Genomic DNA, 21,090 nt, shown 5'->3' with positions numbered 1-21,090 from the left:
CTTTTGTTTTTTATCTGCCATCTCTATCTTTCTGTCGCTCGGCTCGACTAATGTCCGTCCCGTGCACTGAACGCACTCTCCTCCACATCATGAGTAGACACGCCCCTTACTGCTGATTGGCTACAAGTTTGTTTTGCTAGTTGGCCCGAATCAGTTTTCTAAAGCGTTTTTGAAAAATCGCTTACCCCACCTTTAATGGCATTCAAATCTGTCAGCAACTCTGATTATGCAAATAAGCTGTAGTGGGGGGGGGTCTTTCCTGTTCAAACTTACAACTTTATATTGGACAAGGCAGTTTTGAGAGGTGTGAACTCTGTAGAAGTTAAAGGCCACTATCTGGTTAGTCTCAACAGCATGGGACACTTCGTTTTGCCTAGGAGCCAGTGGATGAACTTTCCACTCAGAGTGATTAGGGCCTTTCGCACCGCGGGAACCTTTTCATAGTACCAGAACTAATTGTGGAGCTACCCACTTTTTGGCGTTTTCGCACCGCCGGAACTGGGTGCGATTTTAGTACCGGACTGGTTGGAGATTCTTAGTCCTCCTTTCCGTTCTTTCAATCGCTTTACGTATACATCGACTTTCCATGTCCATTATTGTGAAACCCGCGAGACACAACAAAAAAAACGCTCCGATCACAGCGTCCTCCATCGTCGCTGTCGACCGGCTTACGTCACTTCCTAGTACACACTCTCGGTGCGAATGCAACCCTTTAAATGGTACTGGGAAATAGTTTGCGCAAAATCGTCCCAGTACTGTACATTTAGTTCTGGAACTAAAGCGGTGCGAAAGGCCCTATAGTCAGACAACAATTCTGTCATCAGTCTTGTCAGAGCAACATCACTGAAGTTCATCTTTTTTTGTTTCATTCTGGAACACAACCTCATCACCACCTCTCTTATTTGAGCATCTCTAACTACAGAAGACACTATCAGGACTTTCAGCTAAACTGCATCTGGATGCACACTTAATGATGAAGCCAATACATGCACAAGACAATCAATTGTGACCCCATTTAATAAGGTGCTTTAACTGGAAAACAGACTCCTACTTGATACATTTTAGTTCTGTCATTTTTCTGTTTCATTTATCCCCTTTCATTTCCGGTTTACCTGTGTGTGTACATGTGAGTGTACATGTTAGTACTGTAAGAAAGATATTTTCTGTGGCCAGGAAAGTAATATCTCCTGGAGCTGATAGACGGATGAACAGATTGTAATATTAATTCTGCAGCAGTTACTTCTGGCAGCTGATATAAGTAATTATAATTGATTATAAACGAACTATAATTGATTTTAAATATATTTCCCTTTTGTGTTAATTGCTACAAAGCTGTCTACTGCTTTACGGTGTATTAAAGTATGTTTAAAGATATAAAGTCTATGTGAGTCCAATACATAAATAACAGTGAAAAAGAGAGTAACGATTAAGTAGCTTGAATTGATTTTTAGTAATACCATGTGTGGAGTCGTGTTACTCAATGCTGGTGAATTCCCTGTAGTGAAAAAAAGTATAGACCAGGGGTGTCCAAACCTGTTTCTAGAGGGCCACTGTCCTAGAGAATTTAGCTCCAACCCTAATTAAACTCTCCTGAAGCAAAGTAATCAAGGTCTTCAGACTCACTAGAAACTTCCAGGCAAGCGAGCTGGAACTGGTTGGAGCTAAAATCTGCAGGACGTTGGCCCTCCAGGAGCAGGAGTGGACACCCCGTGTGAAGAAGGTCACAAAGGCTGCGTCCGGAATCACATACTCATTTGAGTAGGTAGTTTTATTTGAAGTATTTTTTTAAGTAATTTTTGACGACTCCAAAAAAAGAGTATGTTCTATATAGTATGAATGTGTGTAGTATGAATGTAATCTGGACGTACTACATTCGCCATGTTGTCTGTAAATGTGGTAGAGTTAGTACAAGACCCACAATGTGCAGGCTCTGGATAAAGAGACAAGGATAAATGCTCAGCCATGGGGAAGCAGTATAGGAAATGTAGCGAACCCAACCACTTTGCAAAGGCTTGCGAATTACAACAACCATAGAAACAGAGAAACATGCATACTGTCAATAACGAGACCGACTCCGACCTTGGAAAGCCCCAGGAGCTCTTCACTGATGCAATACCAAAAGATCACAGCAACGTGATAAATAAACAAGCTTTTGTGGAAATTGAGACGGGCTTAACAGTCTCCAAAATAAGATTTAGACTAGACACGGGGCAGAAGTCATTATCATTCCAGAAAACAAGATTCAAGATGTCATCAGTCTCAGTCAGTTATAACAAATAACACAATTGTTGTCAGGATACGTTAAATGAACTCTTTAACCGTATCACGCAACGAGATCAAAGCCATGCTAGAATTCTACATCGCAGACAATCAAGAGCAACCTACTACTTTCTTTCCCTCTATGCTTACTTTTAAATTTGCTATAGTTACACCTAAAAAAATCACAAGCCATGTGTTCAACAAAATGCACAAGACTAGACAGCACAATAAACATATGACAATAGCACACGGCCAATGAAACGAGGTAAAAAAAATAAAAATAACACAAGAGCATATGAAACTGTGATAAAGAACCCCCACCATGCGCTCATGACAAAAGACAAAACCGCGAGTAACCAAGCCTCAAACACACAACACACGCCATGGACTTTAAATTGTAATTATACATGCCTCCATGCCTGCTTTTTTGTTTAAACCCGTGTTACCTGTTATAAACAACAAATGTTAATCACTCACATTGTTGCTTTATGGAAAATAAATGTTTTTGTAAGATACCATGCATGAATAACTGAGAAATGAAAAGAATGTTATATGCCCTTTGTGTTCAGACACCAATGAGACCAGCAGCTCTACATTAATCTTGCCTCGATGCATCTTCTTCGTCTACTTACTTTCTCTTCGTCGTTAGATATCAATGTGTGCTCGGCAAGACCGTTTTGTGCTTGAGCGCCACCAAGTTGTGTTTTACTGTAACTTCAGCAGCTCCAGGCACCTGAACAAAAGCGCAAATCTCATTGGTCGGCCAGTTTTTAACGCGGCGCGTCAAACCAAAAAGGCGTTTTATAAAAAAAATTACGCTTTGCATGTCGGTGTGCACACTCACATTGCCGCCCTTTTTTTAGTCACGAGGTGTTATACGTCGGCGATTATCGCCCGGTGTGCACAAGCCTTAAGACCTGACTGGCTTCATACATCCAATAAATAGTACCTTGAAAGTTGCTTAAAGGGCCCCATTATTCTTTTTTGAATATTACATTTCATGCAGTGTGTAATATAGCTGTTTGATCTTTAAAACTTTGCAGAACTTTTACATTCACAAAGTGCACGACAAATAAAGTCATTGTCTCCTGAAAGAAAGAGTTTATTCTAAACTGCTGAGACAAGTCATCAGCAATTCCAGTTCCACTTATGAAACTTATCTGCAAAGATCCGTAACACATTTGCTTAATGGTCTTCATTGGCTTCCCGCAAACAATGTCTACATTGATCTGCCTTCAAAAACTTTAATTTATGGTTTGTGTTGTGATGCTATTTTCTGCAGTGCGAAAGCAGATTTGCATTGTTTACGATTCCACAGGATAAGGATGTGAAGTGTCAGTGGTTAAAATAAATTTTTACGATACCACAGCAATAGACCAATCACAACAGACTGAGCTATCTGACCAATCAGAGCAGAGTAGGCTTACTGAAAGGAGGTCTTTAGAGAGCCTAAATCTTTGAATTAATCATTTCAAACTATTTGAGAAACTAGGTGATGTGAAATGTGTATTATGAGAAAATTAAAGCGTTTTTTTATCTTTGATGCGTGTAAACCTATTGTAGGAGACCTCCAAAACAAAATTAGGAACATTTTAAAAAAGCGTAATATGGGCGCTTTAAATCAAAAATGGTTAAATATGAAACTGAAAATTAAAAAAAACAAAAACAAAACATTCTTTTACAAATAATACAATTCATTGACATCCTCACTTGAAAGGGACTTAGGTGACCAGAAAAATTTTTGGGCCACTGTATGTATCAGACCAAATTTTAGGGTGTGTTCACACTTGTAGTTCGGTTCGTTTGGTTAATTTGGTCCGGACCAAAAAGGAAAATTATACATTTGGTCCTGGTCCGCTTAGCATTCACACTGGCATTTTTGACAGCGAACCTAAAGATGCCGAACCTAAAGGCATAGAGATACATTCACAGCCTGATTGGTCGGGTTGAATGGTGTATATTTTGTGACGGTACTCACCGAACAGATTAAATCGATCGCTTTAAGTCAAATACACTTAATGCCATCTGCTTGATGCACACTCATTGTTGCATGTATATCTTTTTTATTTTCTATGATTTTATGATTTTCACCACCTGCAAACTCACAAAGAGCTCATAAAAGGCGCCCTCGTTGCTCCATGTATGCCCTCTGCTCATTTTGTTTTGGATACACCGCTTGTTCCCTTCGTGAAATCATGTCGCATAGCGTCGCATCTTGTCATTACTTCCTGTTTTTAGTTTGTTTAGAAGTATTTGGTCCATGTTGCGTTCGTATTTCATTCAAACAGCACCAGAGTTCGTTTGGAACAAGTGGACCGAGACCGCTAAAAAGATGGATCTCGGTCCGCTTGTTTGGTGCGCACCAGGGTTCGGATAGCAGCACTCACACTTACTCAAACGAACCGCACTAACAGAGCAATCTCACCAGAGTTCGTATTAATCGAACCAGACATGACAAGTGTGAACACACCTTTAAAAACAAATTGTACAAAGACTAAGATTGACTCAATCTCGTTTTCTCTCTCTTTCTCAGATGTCATTATTTCATGTCGTGTTCCTGCTGCTCACTGGGCCGGGTGTGAGTTTGTCTCAAGCTGAGCAGCCAACAGTCCCATTTGGCTGCAGATTTGGAATTCCAAGACCATACACTCTCTTATGTGACCTGGATGCTATGTGGGGGGTGGTGGTGGAGGTCGTAGCAGCGGCTGGTGTATTAGTTGCCATTTTACTGCTGATAGTGTTACTTTGTCGCCTGCACTCAGTGACTGAGGCACCAAAGCGAAGTGGCATCGGTCCGATTCTCTTACTGTTAATGGGCATTCTTGGGCTGTTTGGGCTTAGTTTTGCATACCTTATTGAGCATAACGAGAGCATTTGTTTGGTGCGACGTGCCCTCTGGGGTTTGTTTTTCTCACTCTGCTTTGCCTGCATGTTAGCACAGGGCTTGAGGCTGCGCAGGCTTGCACGTGAGTCTCGTAGCCCAGGCGGGTGTGCCCTCGTTGGACTAGTGCTAGGGTTAACAGCAGTACAAGGTATTATTGCTGCAGAGTGGCTTCTTCTAACAGTGCTGCGGGAGGGTAACCCGGCTTGCGAGTATCAGCAACTGGACTTTGCACTCGCTTGTGCCTATGTGGTTGCACTCCTGCTGTCTGCCCTAGTAACTGCAACATTAGCACTGTGTGGGAAGGCACGACAATGGCACTGTAATGTTGTGTGGCTTCTAATCTCCTGCTTGCTGTCCATTCTCCTGTGGGTGGCTTGGGTTGGTTTCTACGTCTATGGAAACAAAGTACTTGGAAAGTCTCCGGACTGGGATGATCCAGCATTGGCTGTGGCCCTGGTAGCACAGGGTTGGTTGTTATTGCTGTGCCATGCTGCTCCTGAAGCCCATGCCTGTCTTCGAACACCAACTCAGCCTTCAGCTCCAGACTATTTTGACACATCTCAGAATTCATCACGCATGAGAGAGGCCAGCCTTGATGAGGACATCCCACTTTCACACAGGCAGTTTGTGGAGAACCAGGGATACGCGTTTGATGAAAATGCTGCAGGTACAACAAGGCACAAAGATTAATATATAATTTAATATACATTAAACAGATCCTAACATCCACCCTCTATTGTTGTAGGGTTGAGAAGTGGTAGCCATCATAACGGCAACACAGGAGCCAGACCCAGTGCACCCTTTAGAAGTAACGTCTACCAACCAACTGAGATGACCATGATACTAAATGGAGGAGCAGTGAGTACAAAACTTTATATTATTATAAATAGACCAAATAAACAAACCTGTAGAAACCTTATTCCTAGCTTATTACAGCTGACAAGTTTGAGTAAAGTGATTGACTAACTAAAGCTTGAAACAAGCCTTGTCAAAACAGCATATTAAACATTTCTGTTTTTATGTCTATTGGGACTACAGATCAGGACTGAATAAATGTCATAAATTAAAAGTTGATCTGTATATTGGTTTTATCATAAAAGATCAAAGCTGATAGTTTGTGATGAGTCAGGTTTAAGTAACAGTATAACTCTCTGGAGGGAAAAAACTATCATGGACTCCACATAGTTTGTTTTGATATGTGACTATACTTTGCACATAAATAATTTGGTTATAACTGCAGATTTGAAGAGCTACATGTTCATCATCAGTGCCTCAAATGAATGTGCCTGTGCCAACACTAGTCAGATCTTCCAGTTTCTTCTTCAGAAGGATGGTTTATATGTCCATGCTTTTTGAGAAGCCTTTGGCTTATCATTCGATTATTTGGATACTGTGTTTCAATGACTCGCATTAAGTAGAGTTTGTCTTTGCTCAAGCTGGAACACATGGCTTTTTGTCAGTGTGTCATTCTGTGTCCTCAACACAGAAGTCCTTGGACATGCACAGTAAGTCTGTAATGGAGAGTGAGCAGACAGTTTCTCATGTTGAACCTGTTCTGCTTCATCAGGTGCTGCTGTGTTTCAGATGCCAACAGTTAAACTTAGCATTTTTTATGGCTCAAATGACTATAATGTTGTGGTTATACCCAGGTCTGCCTCCATGATGAGCATTCTGCTTTGGGTGCAGAGCAAGTGTGTATTGCAGTAGTCGGTGCACATCTCAGGTTGTTTGAATCTGAAAACAGGAATACAACAGGAAAACACAGTGCAGCTTCTCTTAGTAGCACCGTTTTGACTGTCCCACATTTGATTTTCGAACTTGGTATCACTCCTGGAGGAGCCTCCTTGGGAGAAATCTGTTTTCCAAGGCTTAGATAGGCTGACGTTAGGTGTCTCACTTAGGAGCCCCAATCACCTCTGAGCACTACAAGAAATGGCCGATGACTATTGGCGAGTAAAATTTGCATGCCAAGCCACTCCCTGTACATACGGGTATACAAAATGTTGGCATGCATCCACTCATTCAGGTTTGTGCTGAGGAGCCGAGAAAGCATCCTGGCATCCAGCGAAGTTCATGGTTGTGGCATGAGGGACATAACTTCTCTATTCCCTCCTTCAGAGAATTAAAATTTCATGCTGTTCCCTTTCAGTCAGTCATGTTCAACGTTATGTCGGCACTGACATTAGGGGTTCCTATGGAGAGTGTGCCAGGACAGATGAACCTCAATCCGTAACCTGACCAATGCCACTTAAGCCAGCTAATCAACCAACTATAAAGAGCTTACTAAGGAAGCCAAAATAATGGTGTTCCGATATACTCACAATATTTGTTTCAGTAATCGTTAGGGTAGGAGTACTGAGCCCGGCAAGAGAATCCTCTGAATGCCACCTGGTGCTGGAGGAACTCGACCAGGTTTCACCAGATGGGGAACTTACTGGAAGAAGATAAGGAGCATGCATTTAGCTAGAGGAATGCCACTGCAAGCGACACACTGAGCCAGTCCTCCTGCAAATTTCCTGTTCATACTTGACACACGTGAGGAAACCGGTTCCACTCAGAGATTAAAGAATCTAGCAAAGGTATTAGGTGTCACCCAGCCCACATCTCTGAAGATGTCTGCAGGAAGAGTGCCTGGGAGGTAACACAAGTGGAGTGAGCTCTCATCCCCAGGGGGCATGGCTCGCCTTATGTCTGGTATGCCAAAGCAATGGCATCCAGGGCCAAGCTCTGTTTGGAGACAGCCTTTCCCTTCTGCTGACCTCTAAAGCAGACAAAAAGCTAGTTAGAGCATCTAAAGCTCTGGGTGTGTTCCACATAAATGCACAAAACATGAACAGGACACAGCAACACAAGGCCTCCTCCAGAGGCAGCACTTGCAGGTTCACCACCTGGTCCCAAAAGGGAGTAGTGGGAAGTTTGGGCACATAACCAGACCGGGGTTTCAGGGTAACATTGTCCTCTCTGATCTTGCACACAGTCTTTGCAAGGAGGCACACTGGGGAAAAGGCATACTTGCACAAACCCTGGGGCCAGCTGTGTGCCAGTGCATCCACGCTGAGGGGGGCCTTGGTCAGGGAGTACAACAGCTGGCAGTGGGAGGACTCCTGGGAAGCAAACAGGTTCACTTGGGCTTCCCCGAATCAACTCCAAATCAGCTGGACCGCTTGTGGATGGAGTCTCCATTCTTCCGGACGGGTAAGCTGTCATGAGAGCGCATCGGCTGCACGATTGAGCTCCCCTGCAACATGAATGGCATGCAGCAATTTGAGCCACATCTGACTACAAAGGAGGAGATGGTGGACGAGTTGTGACATGCAATGAGAGCATATCCCCGCTTGATTATTTAATATTACACAACCGTTGTTGTCCGAGCAGACGAGTACATGCTTGCCTTGCAACTGTGGACGGAACCAGTACTGCAAACAATACTGCCAGCAGCTTGAGGCAACTGATATGCCACTGCAGTCAAGGTCCCATCCAGAAGCCTGAAGCTGCGTGCCCGTTGCATATAGTGACCCAGCCCGTCCTGGAGGCATTTGTTGTTACAATGTACCTCAACACTTGCTCCAGGGGCACACCTGCCCTTAGAAAACCAAGGTCTGACCATAGGCTAAAAAGGCGGTGACAAACGTCTCGGTTACGTATGGTAACCCTCGTTTTAGTTTACACTCGAAGTAGATTGGTCTATCGAAGCGATATCCCAATTCGTCGGTCACCGACGTGACGTCTTTGTTCCCTCCTTCAGGGAACGAGGGTTACCATACGTAACCGAGACGTTCCCTTTCAGTCGGTCACTTTGAGTCACGTCGGTGACTGAAGAATTGGGATCCCTACCAAAGCGCCATGGTGCTGCCGCTTCCAGTGCCCTGTGCGAGCCGCCTGCGCCCCTATCTGGTGTAGGCCGGGGCTCGGGACAAGTAGTTCCACTCACCATTTTTCAAAGCACTACCTTACTAAGTGAGACTGGATAACACTGGGAAAACGTACCCGCTCCACTTGGAACAGGGACGCTGCGGAAGCCCCATCCTTCCCGAAGGAGGTTTCGGAAGCAAATACACATATAGCATCCGTTTAGGTGTATTCGAGCCGCCTGCGCCCCTATCTGGTGTAGGCCGGGGCTCGGGACAAGTAGTTCCACTCACCATTTTTCAAAGCACTACCTTACTGAGTGAGATTGGATAACACTGGGAAAACGTACCTGCTCCACTTGGAACAGGGACGCTGCAAAAGCCCCATCCTTCAAGCAAATTAACATATAGCATCCGTTTAGGTGTATATGGAGAAACTGGAGGTGATTATAACCCTCTTGGACAGGCAGAAGTCTGCCGGGGAACACGGGCTCTAAGGCTATACCGTGGATTATACACATACGAAACCCGCTTAGGTCTCAATATGGAACCCGGCCTTCCACGGTTCACGCGGATTCATCGTGAAGGCCCGGCGCCAGACATTCCGCCGCGTCCGCTGCCGAGGGTGATGGAGGATCTCAACAGGGTCTACTGTACGGACACTCTGGAGCAGTTTTTAGCAAGCCAACACTAACCGGGGCCTCTCGGTGCCACTACCAGTTTGCGGTGAGAACACAGGAGGGTACCGGCTCCACACGGAGGCTATAGAATCTAGCGAATGTGTTGGGCGAGGAGGTGGCGGGCGAGTTGCGTCATGTGACGGGAGCGCTGACCACCTTGTCGGTTGATGTACACAATGGTCGCTGTGTTGTCCGTTCGGACCAGTACGTGCTTGCCTCGTAAGCGCCCTTTGAGACGGTTCAAGGCCAGGCGCACTGCCAACAACTCTAGGCAATTGATGTGCCAGTGCAGCTGCAAGCCCGTCCAAACCCCTGAGTCTGCATGCCCGTTTTACGTGGCACCCCACCCGGTGGTGGAGGCATCCGTGTAGACTACGGCATGCCTGGAGATCTGCTCTAGGGGCACCCCTGCCCGGAGGAACGCAAGATCTGACCACGGGGTGAAGGTTTGGCGACAGGCCGGTGTGACTTGGACCTGGTGAGTGCCGCACTTCCACGCCTACCTCGGGACTCGGCCATAAAGCCAGTGCTGGAGCGGTCTCATATGTAACAGGCCGAGCGGTGTAAGTGCCCCTGCGACCGCCATATGCCCCAGGAGCCTCTGAAAAAGTATCAGTGGGACCGCTGTCCTGCCCTTGAACGTATTCAAGCAGGCTAGCACCGACCGCGCACGTTCCTCTGTGAGGCGCGCTGTCTGTTTGGCCGAATCCAACTCCATACCGAGAAAAGAGATCCTCTGCGTCGAGGAGAGTTTGCTCTTTTCCCAGTTGACCTGAAGGCCCAACAGGCTGAGGTGCCGGAGCGCCAGGTCCATGTGCTCGCACAACTGATCCTGAGACTGTGCTAGTATAAGCCAATCATCTAGATAGTTGAGGACACGAACACCCTGCTCTCTGAGGGGAACAAGAAGCCGCCTCCGCGACTTCTGTGAAGACACGGGGAGACAGGGACAGCCCGAAGGGCAGGACCTTGTACTGATATACCCGTCCTTCGAACGCAAACCGCAGAAATGGTCTGTGGCGTGGAAGGATCGACACATGAAAAGTACGCATCCTTCAGGTCGATCGCTGCAAACCAATCTCGGGGACGGACGCACCCGAAGATGCGTTTCTGCGTCAACATCTTGAACGGTAGCCGATGAAGGGCCCGGTTCAAAACTCGCAGGTCCAAGATTGGCCGTAACCCACCGCCTTTCTTGGGTACAATGAAGTAAGGGCTGTAAAACCCCGACCTCATATCGGCTGGAGGGACCGGCTCTATCGCATCCTTCGCCAGTAGGACTGCGATCTCTGCCCATAGAACAGGGGCATCGGCCGCCTTCACTGTAGTGAAGCGGATACCGCTGAACTTGGGCAGGCGCCGGGCGAACTGAATCGCATAGCCGAGGCTGATGGTTCGCAGAAGCCAGCGAGACGGGCTGGGTAGCGCTGACCAAGCGCCCAGAAACCGTACAAGCGGGACCAGCGGGACCACAGCCGTACCCGCAGTGGGGCAGCGAGGTGAAACACAGGGACCCAACTCGGGCGGCTTGTGAGCGGGCCGGAGAGGGGTGTGAGTGTGGGGTGCAAGGCTCACCTGGTTCCACGGGTTGGCAGAGGGTGCGTGAGTAGGGCCTTTGTTGACTGTGATCAGCGGCAGCTGGATGCAATAATTGCATGTTAATGTGCATTGGCTCGTTTAGTTTACACTCGAAGTAGATTGGTCTATCGAAGCGATATCCAAATTCGTCGGTCACCGACGTGACTCAGAGTGACCAACTGAAAGGGAACCAGGGTAACGCCCACCAGGTGTGTGCTGTGGCACTATGCCCATCTCGGGACTCAGTTGTACAGTCAGTGCTGAAACATTCTCATATGTAACAATCCGTGCATCTGCGTATTCCATATGCCCCAGGAGCCTCTTAAAACTTTTTTAGAGGAACCGCTGTTTTTCCCCTGAACAAATTCAGGCAGTTCAGCACTGATTGGGCATGCTCGTTTATGAGACATGCTGTCATGATTACTGAGTCTAGCTCCATACTGAGAAAAGAGATGCTCTGCACAGGGGAGAGCTTGCTCTTTTCCCAGTTGACCCTAAGCCCCAACTGGCTGAGATGCTCCCAGTGTTCGCACAACAGATCTCGTGAGTGAGCTAATATAAGCCAGTCGTCAAGATATCTGAGGACTCAGATGCCCTTCCTCCATTGTGGAGACAACTTATGCAAAGGCACAGGGAGACAGGGACAGCACGAAGGGGAGGACCTTGTATCGATACGCTCGACCCTTGAAAGCAAACTGAAGAAACAAAAAACCATGAAAGTATGCATCCTTCAGGTTGATTGCTGCAAACCAATCCTGGTGCTGAACTCATGCAAGAATGTTCTGTTTTCTGGGAGTTTGCATTGAGATGGACTTGACCTGGGGCAGGAACACCACTGAACTGGTGAAGAAAGCACAGCAGAGACTCTACTTTCTGAGGGTTCCCAGAAAGAATAGTATTGCTCAGAGTCTGCTTGTATCCTTCTATCACTCTACTATTGAGAGTATTCTTACTTACTGCCTTTGTGTGTGGTTTTCCAGCTGCACCATGGCGTATAAAAAAGAGCTTCAGAGGGTCATCAGGACTGCAGAGAAAATCATTGGGTGCCCTCTCACAACTTTGGAGGACCTTCACAGTTCCTGCTGACTCAAGAGAGCTCACAGTATTATAAAGGACTCATCACACTTAGGTCACTCTTTGTACCGTCTGCCTGATGGTAACAGAGTGAACAGAGCCATTAAAACAAGGACAAATAGATTCAAACAGTTTTTAATCCAATAGCTGTACAAGCTTTAAATGCCTCAGAACAAATGTGAAGTAAGGGATTTGTGTATTTAGTATTTGCACTTGTGTTTTTTACAGAATTTGTGCAATTTTGAATGTAAACGGGTATGTACATTTTTTTTGGAGTGAGAGACTGAAAGTGATTTTCGTTTGGACTGTTGGACAAATGAAAATAAAGGTATTTGTTCGTTCGTTCTGCATCAACATCTTGAATGGAAGCCTGTGAAGGGCCGATTCAACACTCACAGATCCAGGATTGGTCGTAACCCACCGCTCTTCTTGGGTACAATGAAATGAGGGCTGTAAAACCCTGACTACATCCCGGCTGGAGGGACAGGCTCTATTGCATCCTTAGCCAAGAGGACTGCGATCTCTGCACGCTGTGATAGACACCTTATCCTCCTCAGAAGCCCCGAATGAACCACTGGGTCCTTCATGGGACAGACTGGCATCTTCGTCCAGGAGCTCAACGGTACTAAGCAGGACTTCTGTGAGGGCTGGCAAAGCGGAACCAGACTGGGTTTAATTCAAGAGGAGCCTCATAATAAATGAGAGCCGCACACTCATCATTTCCATGGACATGTGCTCACAGTGCGGACATGACCAATCCACAAAAGCCATCTCAGCATGCTTATGGCCCAGACATGTAAGACAGCAATCGTGCCAGTCATCAGAAGTAAGGAATCTACCGCACCCAGAAGTACACGGTCGGAAAGATACCTCGAAAGACAAGACGAAGAAACTGCTATTTAGGCTGGAGTGCCCAAGGGGTGTAACACAGCACTTATCTGTGCTATCACAGGGGTGAACACACTGCTGATCATGCCATCTAGAGACACAGCTGAGAAGTTCCTGCAGACTGGTGTTCTTTGTTTTTTCTTGTAGTTCGTTTCTGGAAGAAAAGACGCTCATGAAGCAATCAGCTCTGGAGCAAAAATGGCACGCCGCCATCTTATATACCCGTATGTACTGGGAGTGGCTTGACATGTAAATTCCACTCGCCAACAGTCATTGGCCATTGCATGTAGTGCTCAGAGGTGATTGGGGCTCCTAAGTGAGACCTCTAATTTCAGTGTTGACAATGTCGAAAGTGACTGACTGAAAGGGGAACCATGGTTCAATATGTAAACAAGTATGGTTCATGGCTCAATATGTAAACAATGTGCAAATGAAACAAATTATTATTCAGAAAAACGGTTATTATTCAGAAATATAATAAATATTATTCAGAAATATTATTTGTATCCATTATGGGAAAGCATATTATTATCTGACAAATATTTTGTGCAATATATTTTATAGTTTGCTTGAAACAGCTTGCAAGTCCCTTAAAGGGGTCCTATTATGCTCTTTTACAAAGTCTTGATTTTGTTTTGGGGGTGTACTAGAACAGGCTCTCATACTAGGTTGTTCGAAAAACACATTATTTTTTACATATTTTACATTATTACAACACCTTTCTCCCCAGTCTGGCATGAACGGCTCGAATAGTTCCTGTATCAAATGAAGGCCCGCCTTCTGAAATACGAAATGTGCTGTGATTGGTTAGCTGGGCCAGTGTGTGTTGTGATTGGTTAGCTGGGCCAGTGTGTGTTGTGATTGGTTATCTGGGCCAGTGTGTGCTGTGATTGGCAGCACTGGTCGGGAAATGTCATGCCCCTTACCATAGCCGCATACGAGCTTCAGTGTAAATATTGCGTCAATATCAAATAATTTTGAGCGCGATTTAAACCCGGATGATTGTAACCACTCTAAGTTCGTCTGCCTTGGGAAAGCTAGCGTATCTCCGACATAGTGATAACACTTGTTGCCTTCTCTAGTGCAGCTCAACCAGCTCTCGTCCAAATTCGTTGATATTTGTGATATCACAAATCCCGGAAAATATGCGTTGTATTCCGTTCGTTGTAGTTTTTGAAAAGTGATTTCTGTTCAATAAAATATCTCCATTTGAATTGGACTTTGAACTTTGCAGATCTTTTTTATGCTCAAACTGCAACATTACAGACTAACAGTGAAAAAGCATAATAGGACCCCTTTAAATAAAATATTTAGATTTTTGTCATTTAATTTTCTTTCAAATATAATATGGAAGAGAGTAAATGTCTCTTTGGTGGGGGGAGGAAATAGTTTTCTCTGCCTTGACCCAACTATAAATAGAACAAAACCTGCCAACAATGCAACGCTGCAGCCAAAGCCTTGTCAAAAGCTGAATTAACATTTATCCAAACAAGAGCAATATTTCTGCTCAAAGAGAACGAAGCAATGTGCAAATGTGAATGTAGAACCAGTTCAAAAGCTAAACCAGACATCACCAAGTACCACAGAGGTGAATGTATTAAAATCTTTTTTTTTGTAGAAGTATGAATGGCACGTAGTGTAAAGACTTAAAATTTGCAATGAATGAGTCTCAAACTCAGCTAACTAGTGATTAAAAATAAATGCATCAAATACTTAAAAGATTTATGGAACACCTAAAGTCCTAGACAGAGTAGTGTATACTTGCCTTACAGATAGGAAAACATCTCTATAGAGAGCGAAATGTCTACTTTCAAATAAACCAATTCAAATAGAAAACAAATATTCTCAGATTATGTAATCCGTATGAAACATGCATACAGGCGCATCCACTGCTGTGGAGACGAGTCAGTGTCGCCGACTTCATCTCTTAAACCGAGAACAAAGAAAGCACTATAGTGTATCAATAAATTATTACAATATTAATGCAGCCTCCTTACTGTTTTTCACTGACACATTCATAATCATTTCTGCGGTGCGCTGTGGCAAGCTTTATACGTGTGCTTGAGCGCTTATATGCTATGTAGGCAATTAAAGGCTCATTATAACGATTTAAATGGTTTATTAATAAATGTGCGATTAGTCGACTAATGCTTAAAATGAACGACTACTAGTTGACCAGAAAAATCTTTAGTCGAGGGCAGCCCTACCATGTTCATTCATTGAGGCCAGAGAAGAAATGGTCCTGTTACTAAACCTGGTTTCTTGCAAGGTTTTTTTTCTCCATTTCTGACACTTAATGGAGTTTGGGTTCCTTGCCACTGTCACATTTGGCTTGCTTAGTTGGGGTTTAAAAGACACTTCATATTCAGTAATATTTTCAATTTGACTGCACTGACACCATCGGACGAGAACAAAATGTGAACTGAATTGAGCAACAGGATATTGTTAAGGTCAAGGTCAGGGCCAGGCAGCAGTACATTATTGAGAGATACGCCATCAAACTGCACTAGAGTTAGTTATAACTCTGATTTGCTCTGTATTTTTGGGATGGTACACACCAAATGATGGAAAATACCAGCATTCTTGGCTATCCTGTAGAGGAGGTGGTAGCTCTGCTTGGTAATTTTCAAGTATCTTCTGTATGAACTCTCTAAGAAGTTCTCTAGATGTTTCTCAAACTTGTTTCTCAGCGTCCGTGGTATGAACATGATCGCTGCGAGACGCTGGTGGAGTGAACGAGGCTTGAGAGAGAGTGAATGAATGGAAAAGTGGTGAAAGAGAAAAAGAAAAAAAAATCTCCCAAGTGAATGCGGACTTACAGTTAGGAACAACATTAAAAGCCGCCAGTGCTCCAGTGAGACTAAAATAAAGGACTCGGATGATGGTGTGTGTGTGTGTGAGCAATTTGGCCAGCATGATAGAAGGATGTTAAAACTGGACTACTCTTTGCACCATCAATAGCTGTAGTGATTTGGAGTTAGTGTACTGGTAAAAGTATTGATGCAGTTTCACACATTTCTCCATTAAATCAGCTTTTCATTCCAACAGTATTTTAATTTTATCACCATCTCGGATACACCTAAATATTTATCTTGCTCTGGCTTCAGATTCACCCTGAAGTCAAATTGGGCTCTGTATGTTACATGAAGAATTTACAGATCTGTCTGTACTGCAGTGGTGATTGTGCAGTAAAACTTGGACATTTTATCATTCTGTGATAACTAGATACAGTACTTGGATTTCTCTGGTCAAAGTTTTTTTTATTTCGTGAGTTGTCGGTGAATGAATTACTGGCGTGCGTGTGTGCAACTGTAGCGCCAATCCCCATGCAACATGCTGTGACAAATCTTTAGCGTTCTTCTATGGACTTTTTTAGCTCAAATCTCACTCAATTCTATACAACACCTTGTTGCCAATGGGCTGTATTTTTATACATCAAATTGTTCTTGCATTTCGCCACTGGAGCCGCGAAATATTTAATCAGTTTTGAGCTCTGCTCTGTTTAACAGTTAAACAATTAACCTTCAGATACCTAGATCCCAGTGGAAATAACTGATGACAAAGCAAATGAGGGAGGTGAGGACAAGGGTTAGGTTTGCTAGTCTGAATTGTGATTTAAAAACTGCGTCTAAATGGCCATATACACACACTGTAAGTTTTGGGAGTGATAACTCCTAATGTTACCCACATAAGTTACAGTGCTTGATAACTATATCACTGTTAATAGGTTTATTTTGTTTTGCTAACTTTAATACATTTGTGTGTGTGTGTGTGTTAACAATTTTTCACCTAACTAACATTAGAGCCCAAGTAGGCTACATATCATTGTTTATAGTCAATGGGGCCCAGAGATTTTAAGCTTCAAAAAGGAAATAACAGTAAAGAAATCCAGAAATTTGATTTAAATAATTGGAGTTGTATGGATTACTTTGAAATGTTTAAATTCGCATAGATTTTTATTTTATGTACAAAAAGAGATGAGCTGTATTTTGCTGTGAGGGTGAGTAAATGATGACAGAATTTTCGGTCCCTTTAGGCACTGAAAAGAGTGACGACTGCAGTATATACATGGCCACAGTATAAGAGATCAGAGAACTGTGGTAAGAGGTATTTTTCCCCCCCTATGAGAGTGACAATGTGCTTAACCAGCTGTGTTCTGAAAGTGTTTTTGTCATTGATGTTTGCTCCTTATACTGTGCTGTAACCTTCCGAACGGGACAGGGAGTTGTAGGGAATAACTATGATTTCCTTTATAGATATGCATGCAGAGTCCTAAACCACATGACACAAACAGCCTAATACTGAACTGTAATATATATCGGTTTTCACAAAACCAAGTGTGAACATTTGGTTGATTTCTTGGTCCAATTCAGAGTTTGATTCCACCCTTCTCCCCTGGTTATACAAGGTACCAAAGGCAAATAATACGCTGCCATTAATAACAGTTATACTCTGAGAATGCAAAGATGTAAATTACACGTCATCAATAGCAGTTTACTTCCATAAGTTATGATGGATTGCTGGGGCCTTGTTTATAAAATTTGCATATGCACAGATTTGATCTTAGAGTGTGCGTACGCTAAAATCCACGACGACGTTCATATTTATAAAAACGGTCTTTGACGTGGAAAAGTACTTACCGCCACGTCAGGGTCTGAGCAGACGTACGCACTTCTCCTTGTGGCAAAGTCGGAGTACTGCAGCTATTTGAACATCTAAGCTGCAATAATAATAAAAGCGGTGTACGTGCAAGCACCGAATTCATCATAAACAACAAAGATGCAGTGTAAGAGATTAATTGTGCAGTGTAGTCAGATTTTTTATTAACGGGAGTTTTTGCGAAGATTAAACTGAACTTTTTAGTAGCCTTCTTTATTCGCTTTCTGTACACAGTTTATTCCATGTTTTTTTATTTAATTTTACAAGAGAACTTACAAAGTCTTGATTTACTACTAATGTGTAAAATAGAAAAAAAAAAATGCATAAACGCATCTCCGACCGTTTTGTAGCCTATAAGAATAGGCCTATGTCGTGCAATAACGGTTTTAATATATTCTATTCGATAACATTGTTAACTGTTTTTATTTATAACATCTGCTGCTTTGCTTCTATGAAAATGAATAGACATCAGCCTTAAACTTTGTTTTAATAAAAGCAATGTATGTGCAAATGCAAGTGATTTTAAAAGTAGGATGGCTCACTTTTTATAAGATGACTGAAAATTTTACTTGAATTCGTAGTTTATTCTTACTTTTGGAAACCTAATCGTTTTATAATTACTATTATTATTATTATTATTTCTGTTGTTTCTAGAAGTAGTAATTTTGATAATAGCCAATAGAAAAAAATATAACCACACACATTGTTTGTCCGCAGAATAATTACACATTATTAAATAAAAAGCATCCCCGCACGTACCTCTACCTCCGCCAGCAGGACCTCAGTTTCAGACTTTTCTTTGTGCACTTCATTCTCAAGCATAGAAATTCGGATATTGGCGTGTGCTCTTTTATATGGTAATGATATTAATTAGGGGGCGTTTACAAGGCGGAGCTCTGACACCCGTCAGCTGCACACAATTTCAAGATCATTTGCGATTTATAAATGTCACATCTGGAAGAGAGGCGTACGCACGTGTTTTTGTGCGCACGTTTGTTTTCTCTGAATCGCACTTATGCGAAATGATCTTAGAACAAATTTAGGACGGTTTATACGCAACATTTTATAAATGAGGCCCCAGGTGTGTTTAATTGGGGTTGGAGTTGACCTCTGCAGGACAGTGGCCCTCCAGGAACAGAGTTGGACAACCCTGCTGTATATGAAAAAACTCATTAAACAATATAAGTACAGCAGCCTGCATACACGCCTGTCTACATTCATCTGGATACATTTGAGAATGCTTTTTGTTTCAAAATGCTCTGCGTCCACACTAGCCATTTCCAAAATTTCTCATGCACCGTAAGATGATTTTAGTGTCTTCTGATGTGGTGGATGAGGAAAATGTAATAAATTCTCACTGAGATGATACAGAGAGACCAGAAAAATAAAGTTCTCATGCCGTTTATCAAAATGATTTAGTCATTTTGATGGAAAATGCTACAAACTGGGATAGTTGGAATGTTGTTGTTTTTTTTCAAATAACTCGTGTCATCTCGTCCCCAGGTTCTGAAGGTCATAGCGTTAGATTTCTACCTTGCTCAAAGATACGCAACTATGTGAGCGCACGATTTGCGTTGTTGCATTTGACGTATCAAAGTGCAGTTCCTAACACAATTCAAGTACTTTACATGTTGCATTCTCAGAACTGTCACAAGGGGTGCTATAGCACGCATTAGCATTAACTTCGTCCTCCAATGGTCACTTTTTTATGTCAACTACTGTCCTGGTGGAGCAGTATGGAGAAAATAACTTAGTTACACTGTTAAAAGTTACCTACCTGAACACTAACATGTATGGTTTTATGGCACAGGCAGTATTTGAAGGTAACTTAACCTAGAGTACAATGAGGAGCTCACTTGTAATGTATTGATGGCATATTTGTACCTATGTTTGCATAAGGCTTGTTTCTGGCCTCAATCCTGAGGTGCAGGGTCCCACTATACAGGCATTAAAAGAATTACTGAAGGTACTGTGTGAAGGGAAAGGGTCCTGTTGTGTATTAGAGCCTTTGTATTAATAAATTGTTTGTTGTTTATGTTGTTTGGTCAGCGCCTGTATATGTGTGTGTATATAATATGCGCACATGACGCGTTCGTCAGAGTTAACATGACAGTCAGAAAATAACCTGCGTACTGTATTTTCACATGACTGAAAATATTGTTACGGGCAATGTCAGTGTGATATAATGAGATGAAGTTTGGTTGGTTACCTATGTTCATAAAGTTAGAAAAACAATAGTGAGATATGCACATAATGTCTGTTTCTTGAAATCTTCCATACTACTGAATTTCCCTTGTTTCTGTGTTCTTCACATCTCTCACCTCTCGGTTGTTTTGCCCGCAGACTTTATCATCTGGAGCTGTGCAGTGATGCAGCATGTCTGTGTTTAGAACGATTTCCCCAAAAAACAGTATATATGGAATAAAACAATTCAACAACCAGTGACAGCGTTTGCCCTTTTTTTGTATTCAAATGAATGTAAGAAATCAACAGTTTTTTTGTAAAAAGAGAAAAGTGGACAAGACTCCCAACTTCTCACTAATAAACTTCCATGATTACAAGATATATATGATCGATAACTTTCTCTTGACCATAGATGTCAGAAAATTTCAACTTTAAGAGACCCATTCTCTTGTATTATATGAACTCGTACATGGTTTTATATATATATATATATATAAATCTAAGAAAAAAGTTATACATCTTCGACATAAGGGTGAGTAAATGAGAGAATTTTTAGTTTTGGGTGGAGCATCTCTTTAAGTACCCTATTAGACAATCAATTTTTTTTATTTTTTATTTAATTGCAAAACATAAAATAAAAATTACATATTGAAATCGTTTTATTATGATTAAATCTATGTTGTATGCCATTCAAAATAAATAATTACCTTTTTTATTAGATTTTTTTATCTAAATAACACAAATTACCAATTTGGTTTTATAATAATCATCATAAGTTTGTGTGTAAATGAACACCTCTTTGCATATTTTGCACCTCTATTTTTACTGAGGGCAGATCAACTTTCTGGCAATATACATGTGATGGCATACAAGGATCCATTTTCCTTTCTGTGTGAAATGCACTAAAATATTAGCTAACAATTTATTTTACGGTGACCTTGTTACATGTACTTACTATTATAATAACAAAAAATTATCCATAATTACATGCAAGTAAGCCAAACCTTAATCCTAACCATATAATAAGCACATGTAG

The 21,090-nt window shown here is 42.6% G+C and overlaps 1 protein-coding gene and 1 long non-coding RNA gene across 2 annotated transcripts in view; both read left to right on the top strand.

Annotated features, from left to right (window-relative positions):
• LOC107731993 (G-protein coupled receptor family C group 5 member B) overlaps positions 1-7,376 on the top strand; it is an 18,883-nt gene extending 11,507 nt beyond the window's left edge. The window contains exons 3-5 of the mRNA XM_016543215.1: positions 4,793-5,810; positions 5,889-6,001; positions 7,293-7,376. Coding sequence (XP_016398701.1) covers positions 4,793-5,810; positions 5,889-6,001; positions 7,293-7,376 — 1,215 coding nt within the window. The remainder of the gene's footprint in view (positions 1-4,792; positions 5,811-5,888; positions 6,002-7,292) is intronic.
• Positions 7,377-10,355: 2,979 nt separating this feature from the next.
• On the top strand, positions 10,356-11,842 carry LOC107732004 (uncharacterized). The gene is made up of 3 exons (XR_001638821.1): positions 10,356-10,411; positions 11,369-11,372; positions 11,715-11,842. It is a non-coding gene; the product is annotated as an uncharacterized LOC107732004 (long non-coding RNA).
• The last annotated feature ends 9,248 nt before the right edge of the window (positions 11,843-21,090 follow it).

Source organism: Sinocyclocheilus rhinocerous, unplaced genomic scaffold (genome assembly GCF_001515625.1).
Source record: "Sinocyclocheilus rhinocerous isolate Xijiao unplaced genomic scaffold, SAMN03320098_v1.1 scaffold489, whole genome shotgun sequence".
NCBI classification, from domain to species: Eukaryota; Metazoa; Chordata; class Actinopteri; order Cypriniformes; family Cyprinidae; genus Sinocyclocheilus; species Sinocyclocheilus rhinocerous.
Note: the sequence above shows the minus strand (reverse complement) of the source record. Positions and strands in the feature narration are given on the sequence as shown.